At 42.2% G+C, this 19,814-nt stretch overlaps 1 protein-coding gene across 2 annotated transcripts in view; it reads right to left on the bottom strand.

Annotated features, from left to right (window-relative positions):
- The window catches only part of DOCK1 (dedicator of cytokinesis 1), a 489,282-nt gene that overhangs the window by 112,081 nt on the left and 357,387 nt on the right, over positions 1 to 19,814 (bottom strand). For both annotated transcript variants that reach the window (XM_078391202.1, XM_020791492.3), the window contains exon 33: positions 9,940 to 10,088. In XM_078391202.1, the coding sequence (XP_078247328.1) occupies positions 9,940 to 10,088 (149 nt within the window). The remainder of the gene's footprint in view (positions 1 to 9,939; positions 10,089 to 19,814) is intronic.

Genomic DNA, 19,814 nt, shown 5'->3' with positions numbered 1-19,814 from the left:
GCTGCCAACACTAAGGGTTAGAGAACTTAGGAAGCAGAGTTTTAATTAAATATTCTTTTATTGTCAAACAAATCAAAAGGTAAATCACATACAAACTGTTTCAGTGTTAATATGTATTGGATCATGTTTGTTGTCATTCAATATCTCTCTTGTGTTCAATCAATATCTCTCAATTCACTAACCCTCTCCTTCATTTTCCTAAACCCTAACTCTCATTCCACATCTTCAACGGTCCCTAACTCTCTCTAACTCTAACCGTCTAACTGTCTCCCCAACTCCCTAACTGTCTCTCTGGCTCTGCCCCTTCTGCCCTCTCCTTAGCTCCTCCCCCTTGAGCTGCTGTGATGGACAGGCAGGAATGACGTCACCTTTTTGCATTCCGCTACACAGCCATATTGGTCTATACCAGAAAAACCAGAAACAAACAAAAAAAAGATGTAAATTTGATGAAATTCAACTTTCATCAAAAAGTCCCTCTTGTGCAGACTGGTAAGGTGGCAGTTACCAAAGCTCTGATGAAACCTCTCAACTCACTCTTTCTATGGGTCCACAGAATAAAGATGTCACCAGTGTTTCTCAGATAGAGAGGAGGTTCTTAGGTTCAAAAGTAGAGATGGGCATAAACAAAAAATGAACCAGCAAGCCTGGCTTTCCTTCTGGGAGCTGGGCCTGCTGTCTCTGTGCCTACCCCCCACCTATCAGCTGACCGGTGGGCACATATGCAGAGACAACAGGCTCAGCTTCTGGAAAGGAAGTTCAGCCACTGTCTGTCAAGATGGTAGTGACAGCGAAGGAGGAGGAGGAAGCTATGGGTAGCCGCGAACCACGAACGACCACAAACCACCATTATTGTGGTTCATGCCCATCTCTATTCAGGAACTGAGGAAGTGTTGTTTCTGGTTAGCAATGAGCATGCGGTATCATATGTGTACCTACCACTTAAGGATGATTCTGGGATTGAGTTCCTGAGACCTCTGATCTTGAAAACACAAGCTATTTGCATGTACCTATTGCCAAGGCCCTAAAAGGATGCAACACCTTGAATGTTTTTTACCTGTTTTAATCATGCTAGTGATAGCTAGGAAGCTCATTATCAGGTGTTAGTATGCAATTGTCATCTTTTGCATTCAATTTGGCTTCACTCACAACCCCACACCATACACATTGGATATATACTCATGCCCCAAATATAGCCTATAGTGAAATACTAAATCTGTTAGTGTCATAGGTACCACAATACTTCTGTTTTGGATTTTTCTCTCCCATACCAAATAGTCTGAGCTGGTGAAGAAGGACTTAAAAAAAAAACAAAATAATTCAATTTATCTGTTTCCTGGACTTTCAGGCTTTTCTCTGACATCATTTCAAAGCTGCCAGTGACCCATAATGAATAAATATCTGCCCAACTCCATTTTTCTTGCATGATCCACCTATCTTTTCATTTCCCACTGGTAGCACTTTGATGCACTATGGGAAATTAAGGAAGTATATGGACACAGCTGCCCAGCAATGCTTGTAATGTTGGTACTACTGCCAGTAAGCTCGCCACAGCCCAGGAACAGAAGAGAAGGGGCAAAAGATGAGCCAGCTCTGAATATAAATAAAGCTGAAGCTTGCCATTAATGCAAAAATAAAAAGCCTTGTCTTGAAACATCTGCTGTTGTTGAGCAAGACCAAATTAAATTAATTATCATGCACTTGGCTTAAACCAATGAGCACTCATGCCATTTATGCAGAATATTTCTATGAGATCCTTTTCCATGACAACTGCTCCGCAACAAATGCACAGATAATGAGCTGGGCAGTGCACACTCATTATGGGACAGGCATTCTCTAGCGCATCAGTGTCACTTTTCCTTTTACATCGTGCTAGTTGGGCTGAATAGGAAAGGCAGAGTGTACGGTCTCAAGAAAATAAAATCAGAAAAAATATTCAGCACTAAGTAAACATTTTAACCAAAGAAGATATGTAGTTGATGTGGTGTTAAGGCAAACTCCCTGGCATACTTTAAAAAAAAAAGATAGAAGAACAAAAAAGTGTTTCCATGTCAAGCTTGGACCCACACAAAAACAACGTGAAGGAAATATACCCATTCACATTCCTCTGGTGGCAGAAGCTATGTGCTCAGCACTAACTGTATCACAGAAAATTAATACAGTAAACTTCTATGCGACATGCAGAACTGTGTATTCACACAGCCAACACAGTATCAGTAGTGGGGGAAGAAATGCATTTCCCAAGCTCAAACTGTTATACTCTAAAGGAGATTATATTTATGTGAGAATTAAAGCAGCCAGTGAAGATATGAAGAACATGCATGTGTCAGTATTGTGCAATGAACTGAGCATTAAGAAATGCTCTCCAATTCCAATTTGTGGCATTGGATGTGGGGGAAAATAAATTGTGGTTGACTTGGCTATCTGTACATTTTGCATAAAGTGTCTAATTAGCTGTATGTTTGTGTGTGTGTGTGTGTGTTTGTATTCTGTGCTGTCAAGCTGGAACTGACTTATAGCAACCCTAAGAGGGCTTTCAAGGTAAGTGATATATTTGACGAGTGGTTTTACCAGTTCCATTGCTCCAGTGAGTTTCCATGGCAGAGAAGGGAACTGAACCCTAGTCTCCAGAGTTGTAGTCCATCACTCTACCCACCACACCACACTGGGAATCTTGGGGTAGATGTATAGAATCCAGAAATTAAGATATGAAGGAGAGAAAAATCCCATCTACTAGATGTGATAACCAGAAGGGCTGATGAGGTAGCAGGAGACATAAACTGTGGTGACAATTTGATGACTTTCATATACACTTTTTTTGTTCCACAGCAACTTATTAAACCTATCAAAGTGAATAAAAGAAAGTTCTGCTTTGTCCTAACCCAATATATCTATTTGTTATCAGACTTTGATTTCTAAATGTCCATCTGTTAGCTCTTTGAAAGCACGTAACCATCATCACGCTGGCTCTAAATATGTAAAACAGCCTTTCACAAAAGCATGTGAAAAATTCAGCTGTAAAATAAAAATAATAAAATTACTAAATGATTGTCATACACTTTGATTTCTTATTCTAGCTCTGTCCCTAGAGGGCAGGTCAATAACTTGTAATCTCTGTCCTGGTTAGATCTTATTACAGTGCAGCTTATAAAAATCGTTATGCCTCATGATATGAGATTCAACAGGATGTGTGGAAACCTTGCCTTCCTGACAGCTGTGTACCTAACAGCATTGTTCCACCCCCCCACACACACACATACCCTTGGCTGGCAATTTTCAATTTATTGTGCAAATAAAACAACTCAATCAGAAACGACTCACAGCATACAAATGCTGTTGTTTGTGTGTCAGCCAATAATCACCATGAGGACTGAAGAGAACAATTGTTGTAGTTCACATGGTACTGCTATACTTATCCCTCACTTGCAACGCCAAAAGAAGATGCTGAGCTGAGATTCATGTTAGAAATTCATGCCAACATTTCTTCAGAGTGAGGTAAGATGTTAGTATCTCAGGTCCCTTTAAGAGTGCCACATCCATTCAAGTTTGTGTGTTACATTTAAGCATGCAAAGTTTGATATTTGTAATTTTTAAACATTCACACACTTATTCTACTGAAAGCTGGCTTGCTCCTCTCAGGAGCATCACTCTTCAAATATCCCTCAATGTGCTAATATTTGCAAACTATTCCACAGACATGGGTGAGCACAGTGCAGCCTCTCCAGATACAAGAAAAAAAATTCAACACTGACTCTGACAACTGAATGTCCTAATCCAATAAACATTAGGAAGGCTACACTTGGGCCACCACTCAGAGCTGTAACAGGTTTGGGGCAATGGGGAAGTGACCACTGGTGCTGAAATTTAGAGGGCAAAAAAAAAAAAACAACAACAACTTGCAACCCACCTATTGGCAATTGGGGATGAAAGTGTAAGAACCTGCCCACACCAAGTATGTGCCATACATCTAGTCTCTTCTCTCTCGATAGAAAAAAAACACAAAAGGGTTCTGTTCCTTTCTGGCTGACCGTGTCCAGAAGGTGGTGCTGAGGGACAATGGCTCGGCCAAGTTTTTCTCCTTGGGGCTCAATATTGTCCCCCATACTGTTCAACATCTACATGAAACTGTTGGGAGAGGCCATCAGGAGGTTTGGGCTGAGGAGTCAGCACTTTGCTAACAATACTCTCCTCTACCTCTCGTTTTCCACCAATCCAGGTGAGGCAGTCTCTAAACTGAACTCATGTCTGGACCTGATAATGGACTGGATGAGGGTTAATAAATTGAAGCCTAATCCAGACAAGACTCACAGGGACAGAAGGCAGAGCGCACCAGGGATGGGAGACAGGGACAGCAAAGGGGGTTTTGAAGTTCGGGAAGCCAAAAGCAAGCAGCGGGGGTGGAGTAGCTCCGAAAGCCGGCAGCGTGGGCTGAGCGGCTTTCCGCTTCCTGGGCTACACAACCCCCCCCTTTGCTGCCCTCTGTCTCCCATCCCCGCTGTCCCCCACAGGGACAGAAGGCAGTCGGCACCGGGGATGGGAGACAGGGACAGCGAAAGCGGTTTTGACGCTCGTGAAGTGGGAAGCCGAAAGCCGGCAGTGGGCGTGGAGCGGCTTTCGGCTTCCAAAACTGCACCTGCTGCCCTCTGTCTCCCATCCCTGATACCCTTTGCCTTCTGTTCACACAGGGACGAAAGGCAGAGGGCACCAGGGACGGGAGACAGAGGGCAGCAGGTGCAGCTTTGGAAGCCCAGGATTTTTTTTCTTTGCCTGGAATGGATTAAATGGTTTTCAGTGCATTCCTATTGGAAATGGACCCTCGATCTACGGACTTTTCGACCTGTGGCCACCGTTCCAATACAGATTAATTCCGTAAGTCGAGGGTCCACTGTAAAGAGGTAACCATATTGGTTTTTAGTGTGTTTGTTTCAACTGAACTGTTTAAATTGATGTTGGAAGCCACCTGGAGACCCTTGCAGGGATACAAGTAAAACAAACAAACAAACAAATAAGAAAGAGGCAGAAGAAAGTTCCAGTGATGACTCAGAAGAAGAAGAGGAAGATGGGGCTTGTAGTGAGAGAGAAAATGAACACATAGTTAAAGAAGAAAGGCAGACACCTAGGAGGTCACAAAGAGCCAATAAGGGAATCTCACCAAAGAGCTTTGGTGTGGGTATGTCATGATAGTGAATATAAATACAAAAGGTACATTGGTAACTCAGGGTACATGCAAATGAATTACATGGTAACAAATGATGACATGAAGAGTCAGAGAGGAACATAGCAGATATATTTACAAAACCCTTGAGTATACAAAACATATGGAGTTAACAGAAAGACTGGGAGTATATTCTGCTCCCATATTTGGCCACTGCACGCTCATACTCTGGCATTCCCTCCCATTTCTTCATCCTCACCCTGCACATGCAACCTCATATGACCCAATCTTAACTAATAGAACGGCAAAGTCCTGGGTACCAAAAGTGATAGTTATGCTCCTATCCTTGATATTTAGGTTTCAGTCCTACACATGCTCAACAGGAAGCAAGTTTCATTGAATGCACATGAGTTTACTTCAGAGTACATGTGGACAGGATTGCACTGGTGAGCAATTAGTGTTTCTCAGTGCTTTAGAATGCTCCCAGGAAGAGTATCATGCACTGCAAGTGACAATTATTAATGTTCAAGTTCTAGGAAAAACAAAAGTTAAAACACCCACTGACAACTGGCTAAAACAGTATTGCCTTGTTGATATTATAATTTAATGTCAACCTCCAGAATTGAATAAAGATTCGCTGTTCATTCTTGCTGACAGCCTCAACTCAATTACCTTCTTTTCATAACAGAACTCTAGCCAGAGGACTTTTATTTGCATCAGTAGTTCAGTGTTAGCAATCATGTGTATTATCCATTTGTTTATTTTATAGCCATGTGTGATTTTTTTTCCTTTATTTCTTTGGCTCTACAAACTAGCCTTGTTGGCTTTCTCTGATTCAAGATGGATCCCCAGCTGGATACTGGATTATGTTAAACGCTAGATTTGTACAGTAAAAGTACACAGGTATTATTTTTATCATGTTGCCTACTATTAAAATAAGGCTCAGAATAAATAATCCAATCAATAAATCAATACTCGTGTTTTAATTGGGCAACCCCATTATCATAATAGAATTTTATTATGAAATAATGTGTCAAAGAGTGACACAATATATTGTGCTCTCTCTGTGTGTGTGTGTTTTTTTGTAACAGAATGGACAAGTTCAATTTATTAACCATGCTGGCTAACTGAACATCCCATCTCAAGAAATGCTAAGAATGAACAACAGGGAAGACTTGTTACATTAACAGTCATTTATGAGTCGCCTAGGGTCTTTGGCTGGCCCTAGTCTATACAGAATTTGAAATTAGCCCAATAGGGTTTTTTAAAAATGTAGCTGACTTTGAGGAATTGCTGGGGACAGCACCTGGAAATCTTGAACCCATCAAGAATCCATATATGATCCATCAGAAGTACAATTAGACCCTCTTTCTAGGCAGCAAAAAGCAGAGGTGTAAGAGTTGTACTATTTAGATATTGTCAAAGTGCAGTTCACATCAGTCCTAATCAGCATAGCTAATGGTAGGGCGCTGTGGGAGTTGGTCCAACAATATCTGCCTTTCCCTATAGTAAAGGTTATGGACTGGCCCTACTCAGGCTATGGACTGGCCCTACTACCCTGACAACCCAGGGTGGCCACTAGGCCTTGCTAAATAGGAAGAGCTAGAAAAGGCTTCTGGCTTAGGCCTTTTTCACATTTTGGTTTGGTTTGTATCTTTTTTAGCTTTGGCACCCTGGCTTTGCTTTTCAGCTCTGTTTGTGACAGTCTCCTACCAATAACCCCCAGAAGAATTCTGTGCTCTAATAGGATAGTTGCCTACAGCTCTGTCTTACCCTGACACGTACTGAGTCAATCTGCTTTACTGTCTCCACATGACTGGAATTGGCACTGATACCAACTTTGTGAGGACTCCAGGTGTTAAGTATACTGAGTCAATGCACCTGATCCTGTAAAATCTGGGTCTGTTTATAGATTTTGGTCTCCTTTATGGTTAGCATGATAAAATTTCATACAGAGCACTGCAGCTGAACTCTTCTTACAGAATGTTCTGTGAATTATCTTTCACTCAAATGGTGAATGTGCACACTTTTAACCTTCCCAGACACAGTGAGAATTCACCGTTAACACAAAGACGTGTATGGAACTTAGGTAGTTAATTATTCCAGACAGGGCTTTAACCATCCAACATTTTCCAAGCTGAGGGTTACAGATAATGGCATTGATTAAAGCATGCAAGCTCAGGCATGGCTTTAAAAAAAAACCCACCAGAATTCAGCAATGATGTAAATGAGAAGATATCTGTTCTATGTTTTTTAAATATATTTTTATAATAGAATAAGGACAAGAAAAGAAAGCCAAATATTTTTCTTGGTCCTAAAAACACCCTTCTCAGCCTACCATCTACTGCTAAAACATAGTTTAAGATAGACAAAAGAACGTCCCTTTTCAAACAGACAAGTAAATTATTATTTTATGGACTTCATTATCACAGTGTGATAACACTATAGGTCATGAAAAAATAAGTTGGCTGAAAACAGTTGACAGTCTAGTTTAATGTTAGTGACTCCCAATATCTAATGCAGTTCAGTTTACGTTTGAAGGAGTTTTAAAGTAAAGGAAACAACTACATGAGCTTCTGAAAGACCTATCTGCCATTTGTTCCGCGAAACCCTTCTTTTGCCTTTCGTCCCTGCTTCCTTAATCCTCACCCCCTTGTATCTTATTGGTCAAAACCATGTTGCCTAGCGGAAGTCAAGATGTAACTTTTAAACGTTAATATACTTTTACTCTTATCTTCTTGTTTATTTGTGATAAATACAGTCCATCTTTTCTCTAAATATATATTTTTGAACATATTTTGTGTGGAGGGCACAATGTTGTGACAGAAAAACAGTTAAAACTGCAATCCTGTACTCACATGTGTGGGAGAAGATCTGTGTGGGACTTACATCTGAGCAGAGATGCATGTTGGATTGCATGGTTTTAGAACACCTGAGTTAGAAGGGGACTATAAGACCATCGAGATCCACCCCTGGCTCAATGCAGGAATCCAAGTTAAAGTTAGAGTATATAAGCATAACTTTTTGTTATTTCATTTCTCTGGCCCAGGCTATTTGCATTTTGTTTTAAAAAGAGGAATAACACAGATGTCAAGAGTTCAGGTCAGTCATTACAATGTTTTCTCTTCAGCCTTCCAACATTTCTTGTAGCCCACATCTTACTTCCTACAAGTAGATTCTGTCTCTTTCAGAGGGTTAATTTGAATTATACGGTGGCTTTCAGATCACAGAACAGAACCAGGGCTGATGCCATATGAAGGGATGTTTTTTAAAAAGTGCTCCCATTAGCGAGAAAGCCAGAATGAACTCTATACAAGTTCTTGTGTAGAGTTCATTCTGGCTCTCTCACTAATGGAATTCTTAAAACAATAGCAAAATAAATAACAAACAAGTTGCTACTCCTTTACATGGTTTTAATTCAAAAGGACACCCCACAAGGATCCTAATACGTATTTTTGGGGATTTCAGCTTCCCAATATGTACTGAGCTTTCAACCCACCTGGTCCTGATCTAGTGACATGCTTTGAGTCACTTAGCACCCACCCACGTGCACTAACTCTGGACCAAGGGCAGGAGCACATGTGATGACCTCCTTCCCTGTCTTCCTCTGGGAGGTGAACTGTTTAGAAGGGACAGGGGAATATGTCTGCCTGAAACTTTTCTTTTTCAAATTCTCCCTCTACCAAAGGCAGAGGGAAAACTACAGTGGTGTGAAGAGTCAGTGCAGAATGCAGTGTGGGGAACTTTGTAACTATCCACACTACTTTATGGGCCTTCCTTCAGTATTACAAGCTAACATAAAGCAGTTTAACTTCCAACTTACCTTCGAATCAACTTAATTATTTCTAACAGTGAGTGCATAGTGTAACTTTAAAACTGTTCAAGTTTAGCCCTGAGGATCCTTATGTAACATAGTGCACAGCTCCCTGAAGTCAAATACAGTGAAGGTGGGAATGAAAGATACTGATATTATAGTGTTATTAATTTTATCCTTGTTTGAGAAGGAGGATACTATAGGTCTTTATGTTCTGAAATTAAAGTATTGTAAACAATATAAAGTATTCCCTCACATATTGTGGTTCTCAATGTCTCCTACAGAAAATGAGCTAATATGTATAAACTTTGTTGATGTGACTAATAAGGTTGGATAATTGTGTTCCTGGCATTCAAACAGCAGCCTACCAATTCCTGTCAAATCTTTTTAGTGTTGAACGGAGGATTTTTAAGGAATATTTTTGTAGAGATTGCCAGGACTTCACAAGAGGGCACAGGGCATGCACAAAAGGCTACACCTTCAACATCTCTAGGAGTGCCACATTTGAATTCTGACAGAGGCACTGTGAGTACTGATAGAAAATACTGGGGTAGACGGACCAGTGATCTGCCTCTATATAAAACAGGCTTTTCTGCCCCTTTTAGTGATGTCTTGAAGAATGAAGGAGGGCTGTCCTATAAAATGAAATAGCTTTGCTCAATTTCTGTGAACAGAATTAGGGTAAAATGTGCAATCCAGTTTGAACAGGCTCCTATCTGATTCTTCTCAGAACAGCTTAATAATGTCACAGAACGGCAGTCATAGGCTCTATATATCTGGGATGTAACTTTTGGCCTGCAGGGAGGAAAACCACCTCACAATACACTACGCGGACCTGTACTACACAACACCTGGTCACACTGTGCAGGCCAATCCAAGCCCATGTTACACAAATGATGTGAAACTTGCATTTCTTCTTTTCCTTTCTCAAAACAGAACACATGTTCCTGCTTTGCAAACAGATTGTTCTTACCATCTGAAAGCTTCGGGTAGAATGAAATTCACACTGCATCATATCAAAGAATATCGGGATGGTAGCTTTTCGGAGTTCAGTTTCAGGAATGAGCGTCATTTCTAACATGGGACCCACCATCTCAGGGATGAACTTAATTTTATGCTGGCCTGTGGGATGAAAAAAAAATTGCATCTGAATTTCAGATAAAAGGACTTAATTAGATCAAAGGTACAACAAATGTCAATTCTAGCATTTATTATAAAGGTCCCTGGGGATCATGTCAAATAGGAGAAGATCTGTGCTTATAGAGCTAGGATACACCAGAAGACTACATGGAGCTCTCATTTGCCAGTTGTATTGTTCTGCCCAATTGACCCACCGCTCAACTACTCAGAGATAAAGGTATTTGAATTTAAAATATCTGTGCTTTAAACATAGTGCTTCCTTTTAAAATATCCCCTGATTGAGGATATTTTACAAATACCTCAAGGTGTACATTGTATGTCTGAAACCTATCACCCAGGGTTTATTTTTGTGTTCAGCTGGTTTAGTGTAGGTTCAGGCCCTTCCACAGACATGTGGTAAGGCCAGACATCTGGCTGTTCATCTGATTCTGCATACCTGGTATAGGAAGAATCCCACTAACCATACCATCGGAACCCATACTGGGAGAAGATGGAGGTGGGGGAGGGCCACTCTGACTCATTCCTGTGCCTCATATGCCTATTGAACTCGGGCTTAATTCTGAAGAACATCTTGTAGATAGTGTGTCATCTCAGAATTATTACTCACCACATCATGAAGCATATCATTACTCAATGTAATGGAGGGTGACAACACTACTGTTTAACAACAACATAATGAAACTCCAACACTGTCTTTTTTTAAAAAAATCTGTGAGTTATGCTTTGTATGTCAACCTTGTTGTATCACAGCTGACTCTTAAGTCGACAGGCAGAGAATTGTATGGACCACATTTACCACGCAGCTGAGAAAACACAACCATCCCAACACCCTTACAGTTCAGGAAACAATAGTTCCAAACTTCAGCAGCTCGTGTTGTAGGAAGAAATTAAACATTGATGAGAAATAAATAATTACAGGAGAAGAGGAAACACTGCTAACATCTTTAAATTCAAAAAGATTGCTGAGCCTGCACTCCCTCCCCTCCAACCCATTACCTCACACATTCCATGATTTGTATCTAAATTCAGACAGAAGGTGGTGCTTAATCATGAGGTTGTATTCCTAAATCAAGAACATCTCTATTCAGGTGCTACCCATTGTGTTTACCCAATATGTTAAGCATGCACCCCAGAATGCTTAACATGTTAGGTAAACACAATGAGTGATCAGGGTTGTCTTATGTGAAGATTCTCCATGGCACAAGAAGCTCCCCCTTCAGAGCTGTCAATTTATAAGCAAGCAAAGTGATGATGGTCAGTTAGCACTCTCCTCCTTCACTTTTGTTTACAAAATATGATAAAGAATGCTTGAATAGTGTTAACAGTAAAAGATGGAGTACCTCACTCTCCAGAAGATGGATCTCATTGATTTTTGTTGTTCTGCAACATTTGTATGTCATACAAATGTTGACTGACCCCCCCCCTTACAGTTATCATGGGAGGACACTCTTTCTGAAGCTTGCTGCCCCAGATGTTATTGGATTACAACTTCCATACAGGGTATGCAAAGTGGACAGTGACTGTTGTATTCCAGCACAGAATCATAGAATAATGTAGTTGGAAGGGGCCTATGAAACCATCGAGTCCAAACCCCTGCTCTATGCAGAAATCCAAATCAAGGTATATCTGACAGATGGTTGTCTAATTTTTTCTTGGATGCTCCCAGCATTGGAGAGCTCACCACCTTTTCAGGTAATTGGTTCCATTGTTGTACTGCTCTAACAGTCAGGAAGATTTTTCCTGATATTCAAATGAAATCTGGCTTCCTGTCTTGCACTCTAGGATGACTGAGAAGAGATCCTGCCTCTCCTCTGTATGACGGTCTTTCAAGTATTTGAAGAGTGCTATCATATCTCCCTCAATCTTCTTTCCTGAAGGCGAAACCTGTCCAGTTCTTTCACTCTTACGTCAGTGTGCAGTCTCCTGATCATCCTTGTTTCCATCCTCTAAACGTGCTTCAGTTTGTCTGCATTCTTAAAGTGCAGTGTCCAAACTGAACACAGTACAGTAATATCTGGATATCAGTATCCACGGTTTAACTTATCTGTGATTTGCTGCAGCTCTATATACAACATACAAGGGCACCCCATTGTGGACTTTGCCCCACCTCCTTGTGGACAGTATGCTCCCTCGTATTAATGGTTTTAGGCATCCACAAGAGATTGTGGAACTGATCTCCCACAGATACGGGGGTTTTTCAGCCTAACCAGTGCTGAAAAAAGGAGAACAAGTATTTTACAGCATTTGGAGACTATATTTCTATTAATGTTGCCTAAAATAGCATTAGCATTTTTTGCAGCCACATAGCACTGTTGGCTCATATTCTGGTTGCGCTCTACAACAATTCCAAAATTCTTCTCAAACATAGAATTACTGTAGCATCTGGGACCCAAGGGTTTGAAAGCTTATTGTAGGAGGATATTGTTACATAACAGCACTGATGTTACCTGTCTGTCATGGGTTTGGAGGGAAAGTTCCATCCTATGGGGAGTGGAAGGCGGGACATCAGGAGGAGGGGCTGTACTGTATAAATATGTGATGCCTGTGTGGTGAAGAGTAGATGCTGAGACAGACTGTGAGACACTGGGTTGGGACGAAGCAGCAGCTGGGGAAGAAGAAGCTGTTGTGGGAGTCTGGGTGTCTGACAGGGTACTACTGTGTGTCAGAGTACCAACCTGATAGGTTCAGGTGTCTGTGGGTTAGCCAGAACTGATGGGTTCAGGGTCTGTGCTTTAAGTTAAAGGTTCTAGGTGAACCAAACTGTATGCTTGTGTGTGTGAGAATAAGCCACGTTACTTTATTTTATTCACCTGATTGTTTTATTTACCCTGTTTGTATTTAAAATAAACCTTATTCTTTTATTGTTTAAAAATCCATCCCTGGTCTGTGTGACTTATTATAGGGAATGGTTGGTGGCAGCTTAGTAACTGTGTGATAGATCCCAGTAGGTCTGGGTTTGTCACATTGATTGGTGGCAGCGGTGGGATACGACTGGTCCAGTTGTCCAGCGGTCCAGCAAAGCCTTGGCAAGTGTGCCCAGAGCAAGGGGGATCTAGTCAGGGACAGTCTGAGGCGCGTAGGTAATCTTCTAGGTGTACCTCACGGGGAGGTGCGCTAGTAGAAGAACGTGCCAACTGGGGAGACTTAGATTTAGGTGCTCTGAGGCAGCCTGATTTTGGCGGGAGAACGCTGAGGCAAAACTGCGTAGCAACAGCGAGCTAGCTTGCCAGCTGAGAGGCCCAGCAGAGGGGGGTAGGCTCTGACTCGATACTGTTGCGATTTAAGTGCTGAAGAACAGCAGCAATCTCTAGGGAGAGCTGGTTCTGAGGCAAGAAGGAAAAAAAGTGGTCGTTTTATTCTGAGGCTTGACTTTTAAAGCAGCCTGTTCTGAGGGGGGGGTTATGCCCTTGACTCGAAGCCAAGTAGCAGAAATGAGTGAAGTGAAAGACCCCCAGATTGACCAAGGTTCTGAGGATGAATTTGGCTCCGTGCAGGGTGACAGCACAGGAGAACAGAACCCAGAGCTCAGAAAATTGCTCATAGCCCAACAGCATGAATTGAGGATGAGGCAATTGGAAAAAGAAGAAAGATTAGAGAGAGAGAGAATGGAAATGGAGAGGGAATTGCAGAGGGAGAAAATGGCGTTTGAATTAAAAAAACTGGAACTGATGAACCAGAACAATAATAATAATAGGGATTCTGAGGGAGGCCAATTGTCTAAGGCTGACCTGAAGAAATTCCCTGTGTACCACAAGGGAGATTGCCCTGAGGTGTTCTTTTCCTTAGTGGAAAGAGCGTTTGTGGACTTCTCAGTGAGGGAAACTGAGAAGATGACCATCATGCGATCTTTAATCAGTGGTAGCCTGGCTGAGGTTTATGCCGAGATGCCTGAGGAATTGATGAAAGATTTTGCAGAGTTTAAAAAACTGGTGTTTGCCAGACATGGGATAAATGCAGAGCAGCTGAGACAAAGATTCAGGTCCCTCACCAAAAAGCCAGAACAGACTTTTACCCAAGTGGGGGCCCAATTGGTGAGGCTGCTTGAGAAATGGCTATCGCAGGAAGGAACAGAGACCTATGAACAGCTTAAAGACTTGATAGCACTGGAACAGTTCTATTCAGTCCTGCAGGGGGAATTGAAATTCCAGGTGAGGGAAAGGAAACCGAAATCTGTGGCAGCAGCCGCAGAGATTGCAGATTTTATTTCCCAAATAAGAAAGCCCTTGGGTGAGGGGAAATCTGTAGATAAACCCAAAGAAACCTACAGCAAGTACTCTCAGGGACCAGGGAAAAGCCAGCAAGGGGGAGGGGCCCATGGTGAAGGGAAGCCCTCAGACATGAAACTAAGACCTCAGATTTTGGAGGGAAAACCAAAACAAGATGAGAGAGAATCAAAATACGCCAGAAAATGTTATTTCTGTCAGGGAAAGGGTCATCTAATCTCAGAGTGTGAGAAATTAAAGCAGCTAAAAGGAATGGTGCCTCAGAATGCTAGTGGGACCAAGCCAAAAGCTGTGTTCTGTGTCCAGAAGGAGCAAAGCTCATTGTCACAGAGGGAGCCTGTTGCCATGACTACTCAGTCTGGAACAGCTACCTCTGCTGATCAGGCTGAGGAAAATGGTCCTCTTATGGAGGTGAAGCGCTGCTTGCTGATAAAAACAGATTCTCAGTTGTTTGAGACAGCAGGGGTGGACGTAGGAATACTTGACCGTCAGTATAGGGGACTGCGGGACACTTGTTCCCAGGTAACCCTGTGCCATCCAGATATCATCCCTAGGGAGTTTATAATCCCAAATGAGAGCATGAAGGTGGCAGGGATTGAGGGGCAGATAATCTCTCTGCCAGTAGCAGAGGTACCTGTCAACTTTCAAGGCTGGAGGGGAGATTGGCGGATAGCGATTTCATCGACTCTGCCAGCAGCCGTGCTCGTGGGAAATGACCTGGCTGAACATGTGAGGCGGGTGCTAGTGATTACACGCTCACAAGCCACCACAGGGACAGTTCAGGGGGGTAATGATGAGCCAGAGACGGAAGCAGAGGGGAGTTCAGAAGCTGTGGTGGAAACCTTAACCACAGACAGCAGATTTGGACAGGAGCAAAAGGCAGACGCCACTCTCCAAAAGTGTTTTGAACAGGTGACTGACGCCCAGCTAACACCTGAAACCCCAGTGAGATTTCTGGAGAAAAAGGGGATTTTATATAGAGAAACCCTGAGGAATATCTCAAAAGGGGGAGATGGGATCAGAAGTCAGCTGGTGGTACCTGAAAAGTATCGCCCTATGATCTTACAAAGGGGTCACTCTGACATGTTTGCTGCGCACTTAGGAGTGAACAAGACACAGCAGAGAATCACACAGAATTTCTACTGGCCTGACATAGGGAAGCAGATCAGGGAGTTCTGTAAACAATGTGATGTGTGTCAAAGGCAGGGGAATAACCGCGACAGGACCAAAGCAAAGTTGTGCCCTTTGCCTGTGATTGACACTCCGTTCAAATGCATAGGGGTGGATATAGTGGGACCTTTGCCCAAGGCCACAAAGAGGGGGAACAGGTTCATCCTAACAATTGTGGACCATGCCACAAGGTATCCTGAAGCCATACCCTTGACTAACATTGAGACTAACACAGTGGCCGATGCTTTGGTGGGGTATATGTCCAGGATGGGATTTGCCTCAGAGATAATCACAGATTTGGGAGCATCGTTCACATCAAAGCTCATGAAACGCTTATGGCAGATCTGTGGAATTAAGCACAAGGAAACCACTGCCTATCATCCTGAAAGTAATGGGTTAACTGAGAAGTTCAATGGGACTCTAATGCGCATGATTAGGGCTTACTTGGCAGAGAATCCAAACAATTGGGACCAGAAGCTGCAATCCCTTTTGTTTGCTTATCGATCAGTGCCACAAGCCAGTACCGGGTTCAGTCCATTCGAACTTCTATTTGGGAGAAGGGTGAAAGGGCCCCTTGATTTGATCAAACAAAATTGGGAGCAGATCACCCAGGATGACCCACAAGACGTTGTGACTTACATAGACACCTTGATGAATGACCTAAGGAGAAACCTAGAGCTAGCAGCAGAGACCCTGCCAGCTCAAAAGGTCAGAAAGAAAGCTTGGGATGACCAGGAAGGCAGGGAGAGGCGCTTTAACCCAGGGGAGGAAGTGCTTTGGCCTAGGCTCTGCAGAGAGAGCAAACTGCAGCTGGGTATCCCAGAAAGAAAATACTTGGGTCACAAGGTAGGGGGAGGAGTGATAAAACCCCTGGAGGCCAAAATAGAAGCTGTTCGTGATTGGCCCAGACCCAACACCAAGAAAAAAGTCAAATCATTTCTTGGGTTGGTGGGCTACTACAGAAAGTTCATCCCGAGGTTTGGCGAGATTGCGGCTCCGCTGACCGATCTGACGAGGAAGAAGACTGATGACAGCATCCCGTGGACCAGCGACTGTGAGGCGGCGTTCCAGAGGTTGAAGGAGGCGTTAATCAACTATCCTGTCCTGCGTGCTCCAGACTTCGACCGGGAGTTCATCATCTACACCGATGCGTCTAACAGCGGGGTAGGAGCAGTTCTGTGCCAGGAGGATGAGAATGGTGACCAGCATCCAGTGTCCTACCTGAGTAGGAAACTTCAAAAAGGTGAGAGACATTTGGCAACCGTGGAGAAGGAGTGTTTGGCCATAGTCTACGCGATCCAGAAGGCCAAGCCTTACATCTGGGGAAGACATTTTGTTCTGTGTACTGACCATTCACCATTGCAATGGTTAAAGACAATGAAAACCCACAATAGCAAACTTATGAGGTGGGCTTTGAACTTACAGGACTATGACTTTGAAGTGAAGGTGGTCAGAGGGTCAGTGAACTGTGTTGCTGACGCCTTATCAAGAAGACCTGAAGACTGAAGACGGCGAAAGAACATGGACTATATGTATATAATGAAAACAAAAAGTTAAAATGTACCTGGTTTTGAATTTGGTTGGTATTAATAAAGGTAAATTGATGTACTGTATATGGTAAAATGTTTAAATGCATATTTGCTATGGTTAACTTGGAGTGTAAGTATATGTAAGTATTATATGGTATGTATAAATGTTGTTGTGTATTTTATGCAGGTTGTTTTTTGGTGAAAAGCACTTTTAGCTTTCCCCCTACAAAACAACTTTTAAAGAGGGGAGGTGTTACATAACAGCACTGATGTTACCTGTCTGTCATGGGTTTGGAGGGAAAGTTCCATCCTATGGGGAGTGGAAGGCGGGACATCAGGAGGAGGGGCTGTACTGTATAAATATGTGATGCCTGTGTGGTGAAGAGTAGATGCTGAGACAGACTGTGAGACACTGGGTTGGGACGAAGCAGCAGCTGGGGAAGAAGAAGCTGTTGTGGGAGTCTGGGTGTCTGACAGGGTACTACTGTGTGTCAGAGTACCAACCTGATAGGTTCAGGTGTCTGTGGGTTAGCCAGAACTGATGGGTTCAGGGTCTGTGCTTTAAGTTAAAGGTTCTAGGTGAACCAAACTGTATGCTTGTGTGTGTGAGAATAAGCCACGTTACTTTATTTTATTCACCTGATTGTTTTATTTACCCTGTTTGTATTTAAAATAAACCTTATTCTTTTATTGTTTAAAAATCCATCCCTGGTCTGTGTGACTTATTATAGGGAATGGTTGGTGGCAGCTTAGTAACTGTGTGATAGATCCCAGTAGGTCTGGGTTTGTCACATTGATATCTATACTACAGATACTGTATATGAACTATAGATGTAGTTGGAACTAATAAGTAGAATTTAGCCTTTTGAAGTCAGTTTGAAAGTATAATACATATAATTTTGCAAACAGGATAGAGAGATATGAAAACATTGCTGTCGTTAATTTCTAGCATAAAGCATAACAAAAGAAATAAATATGGAGAGCAACAGTTGGCAAGCATTTTGGTTGGAGGATTGTTCTACCCATGACGCACTCCCTATTGCTGCTTGTCTAAGTTGCCTGATTAATGTCTTTGTTTTGTTACTTCATTGTATATTTTTCAGTTTTAAAAGAATAAATAAAAATCTTTACATCATTGGCATTATGAACACCTCAGCAGAAAGACGGTTGCTTCACCTTGAGTTGTTCTCTCTACATACAAGTAAAGAAAAGTCAAAGCAGAAACAGTGACTTCAAAAGATAGTTGCAAAGATATGACACTAATCACTAAGTATATGTTTAGAATTCAGGAATATATATTAGATGTGTCTGTTTTATTCCACGCTTAAAAATTCTAACTCAAAACTCCTTGTGAAATACTCAGGCCTATCTGCTATAAAGGACTTGTGCAATGTTGCAAAGTAAAAGAGCAACACAAATTTGCGTTCTTCATATGTAAACAACAGAGCAGTTGTATCTACTAAAAGTCAATCCAACTGATATCACTGGGGTTTTTTGCTGTTTAGTCGTGTCCAACGGTTCGTGACCCCATGGACCAGAGCATGCCAGGCCCTCCTGTCTTCCACTGCCTCCCGGAGTTGGGTCAAATTTATGTTGGTAGCTTCAGTGACACTGTCCAACTATTTCATCCTATGTAGTCCCCTTGTCCTCTTGCCTTCACATTTTCCAAACATCAGGGTCTTTTCCAGGGAGTCTTCTCTTCTCATGAGATGGCCAAAGTATTGGAGTCTCAGCTTCGGAATCTTTCTTTCCAGTGAGCACTCAGGGTTGATTTCTTTCAAAATGGATCGGTTTGTTCTCCTTGCAATCCAGGGGACTCTCAAGAGTCGCCTCCAGCAACACAACTCAAAAGCATCAATTCTTCAGCGGTCAGCCTCCTTTATGGTCCAATTCTCACTTCCGTACATCCCTATTGGAAAAACCACAGCTTTGACTATGCGGACCTTTGTCGGCAAGGTAATGTCTTTGCATTTTAAAATGCTGTCTAGGTTTATCATTGCTTTCCTCCCAAGAAGCAGATGTCTTTTAATTTCGTGACTGCTGTCTCCATCTGCAGTGATCATGGAGCCCAAGAAAGTAAATGTCACTACCTCCATATTTTCCCTTTCTATTTGCCAGCAGGTGATGGGACCAGTGGCCATGATCTTAGTTTTTTTTTTTTATGTTGAGCTTCAGACCATTTTTTGCGCTCTCCTCTTTCACCCTCATTAAGAGGTTCTTTAATTCGTCCTCACTTTCTGCCATCAGAGTGGTATCATCTGCATATCTGAGGTTTTTGATATTTCTTCCAGCAATCTTAATTCTGGCTTGGGATTCACCCAGTCCAGCCTTTCACATGATGTATTCTGCATATAAGTTAAATAAGGTGGGAGACAATATACAGCCTTGTTGTACTCCTTTCCCAATTTTGAACCAATCAGTTGTTCCATATCCAGTTCTAAATGTTGCTTCCTGTCCCATATATAGATTTCTCAGGAAATTGATAAGGTGGTCAGGCACTCCCATTTCTTTAAGAACTTGCCATAGTTTGCTGTGGTCCACACAGTCAAAGGCTTTTGCGTAGTTAATGAAGCAGAAGTAGATGTTTTTCTAGAACTCTCTGGCTTTCTCCATAATCCAGCGCATGTTAGCAATTTGGTCTCTAGTTTCTCTGCCCTTTTGAAATCCAGTTTGTACTTGTAGGAACTCTTGGTCTATATAAGAGTGGTCTTAACCGACTAGATAGGCGGGATATAAATCGAATAAATAAATAAATAAATAAACAAACAAACAAACAAACAAACAAA

The sequence above is a fragment of the Pogona vitticeps genome, chromosome 3 (genome assembly GCF_051106095.1).
Source record: "Pogona vitticeps strain Pit_001003342236 chromosome 3, PviZW2.1, whole genome shotgun sequence".
Lineage (NCBI taxonomy): Eukaryota > Metazoa > Chordata > Lepidosauria > Squamata > Agamidae > Pogona > Pogona vitticeps.
Note: the sequence above shows the minus strand (reverse complement) of the source record. Positions and strands in the feature narration are given on the sequence as shown.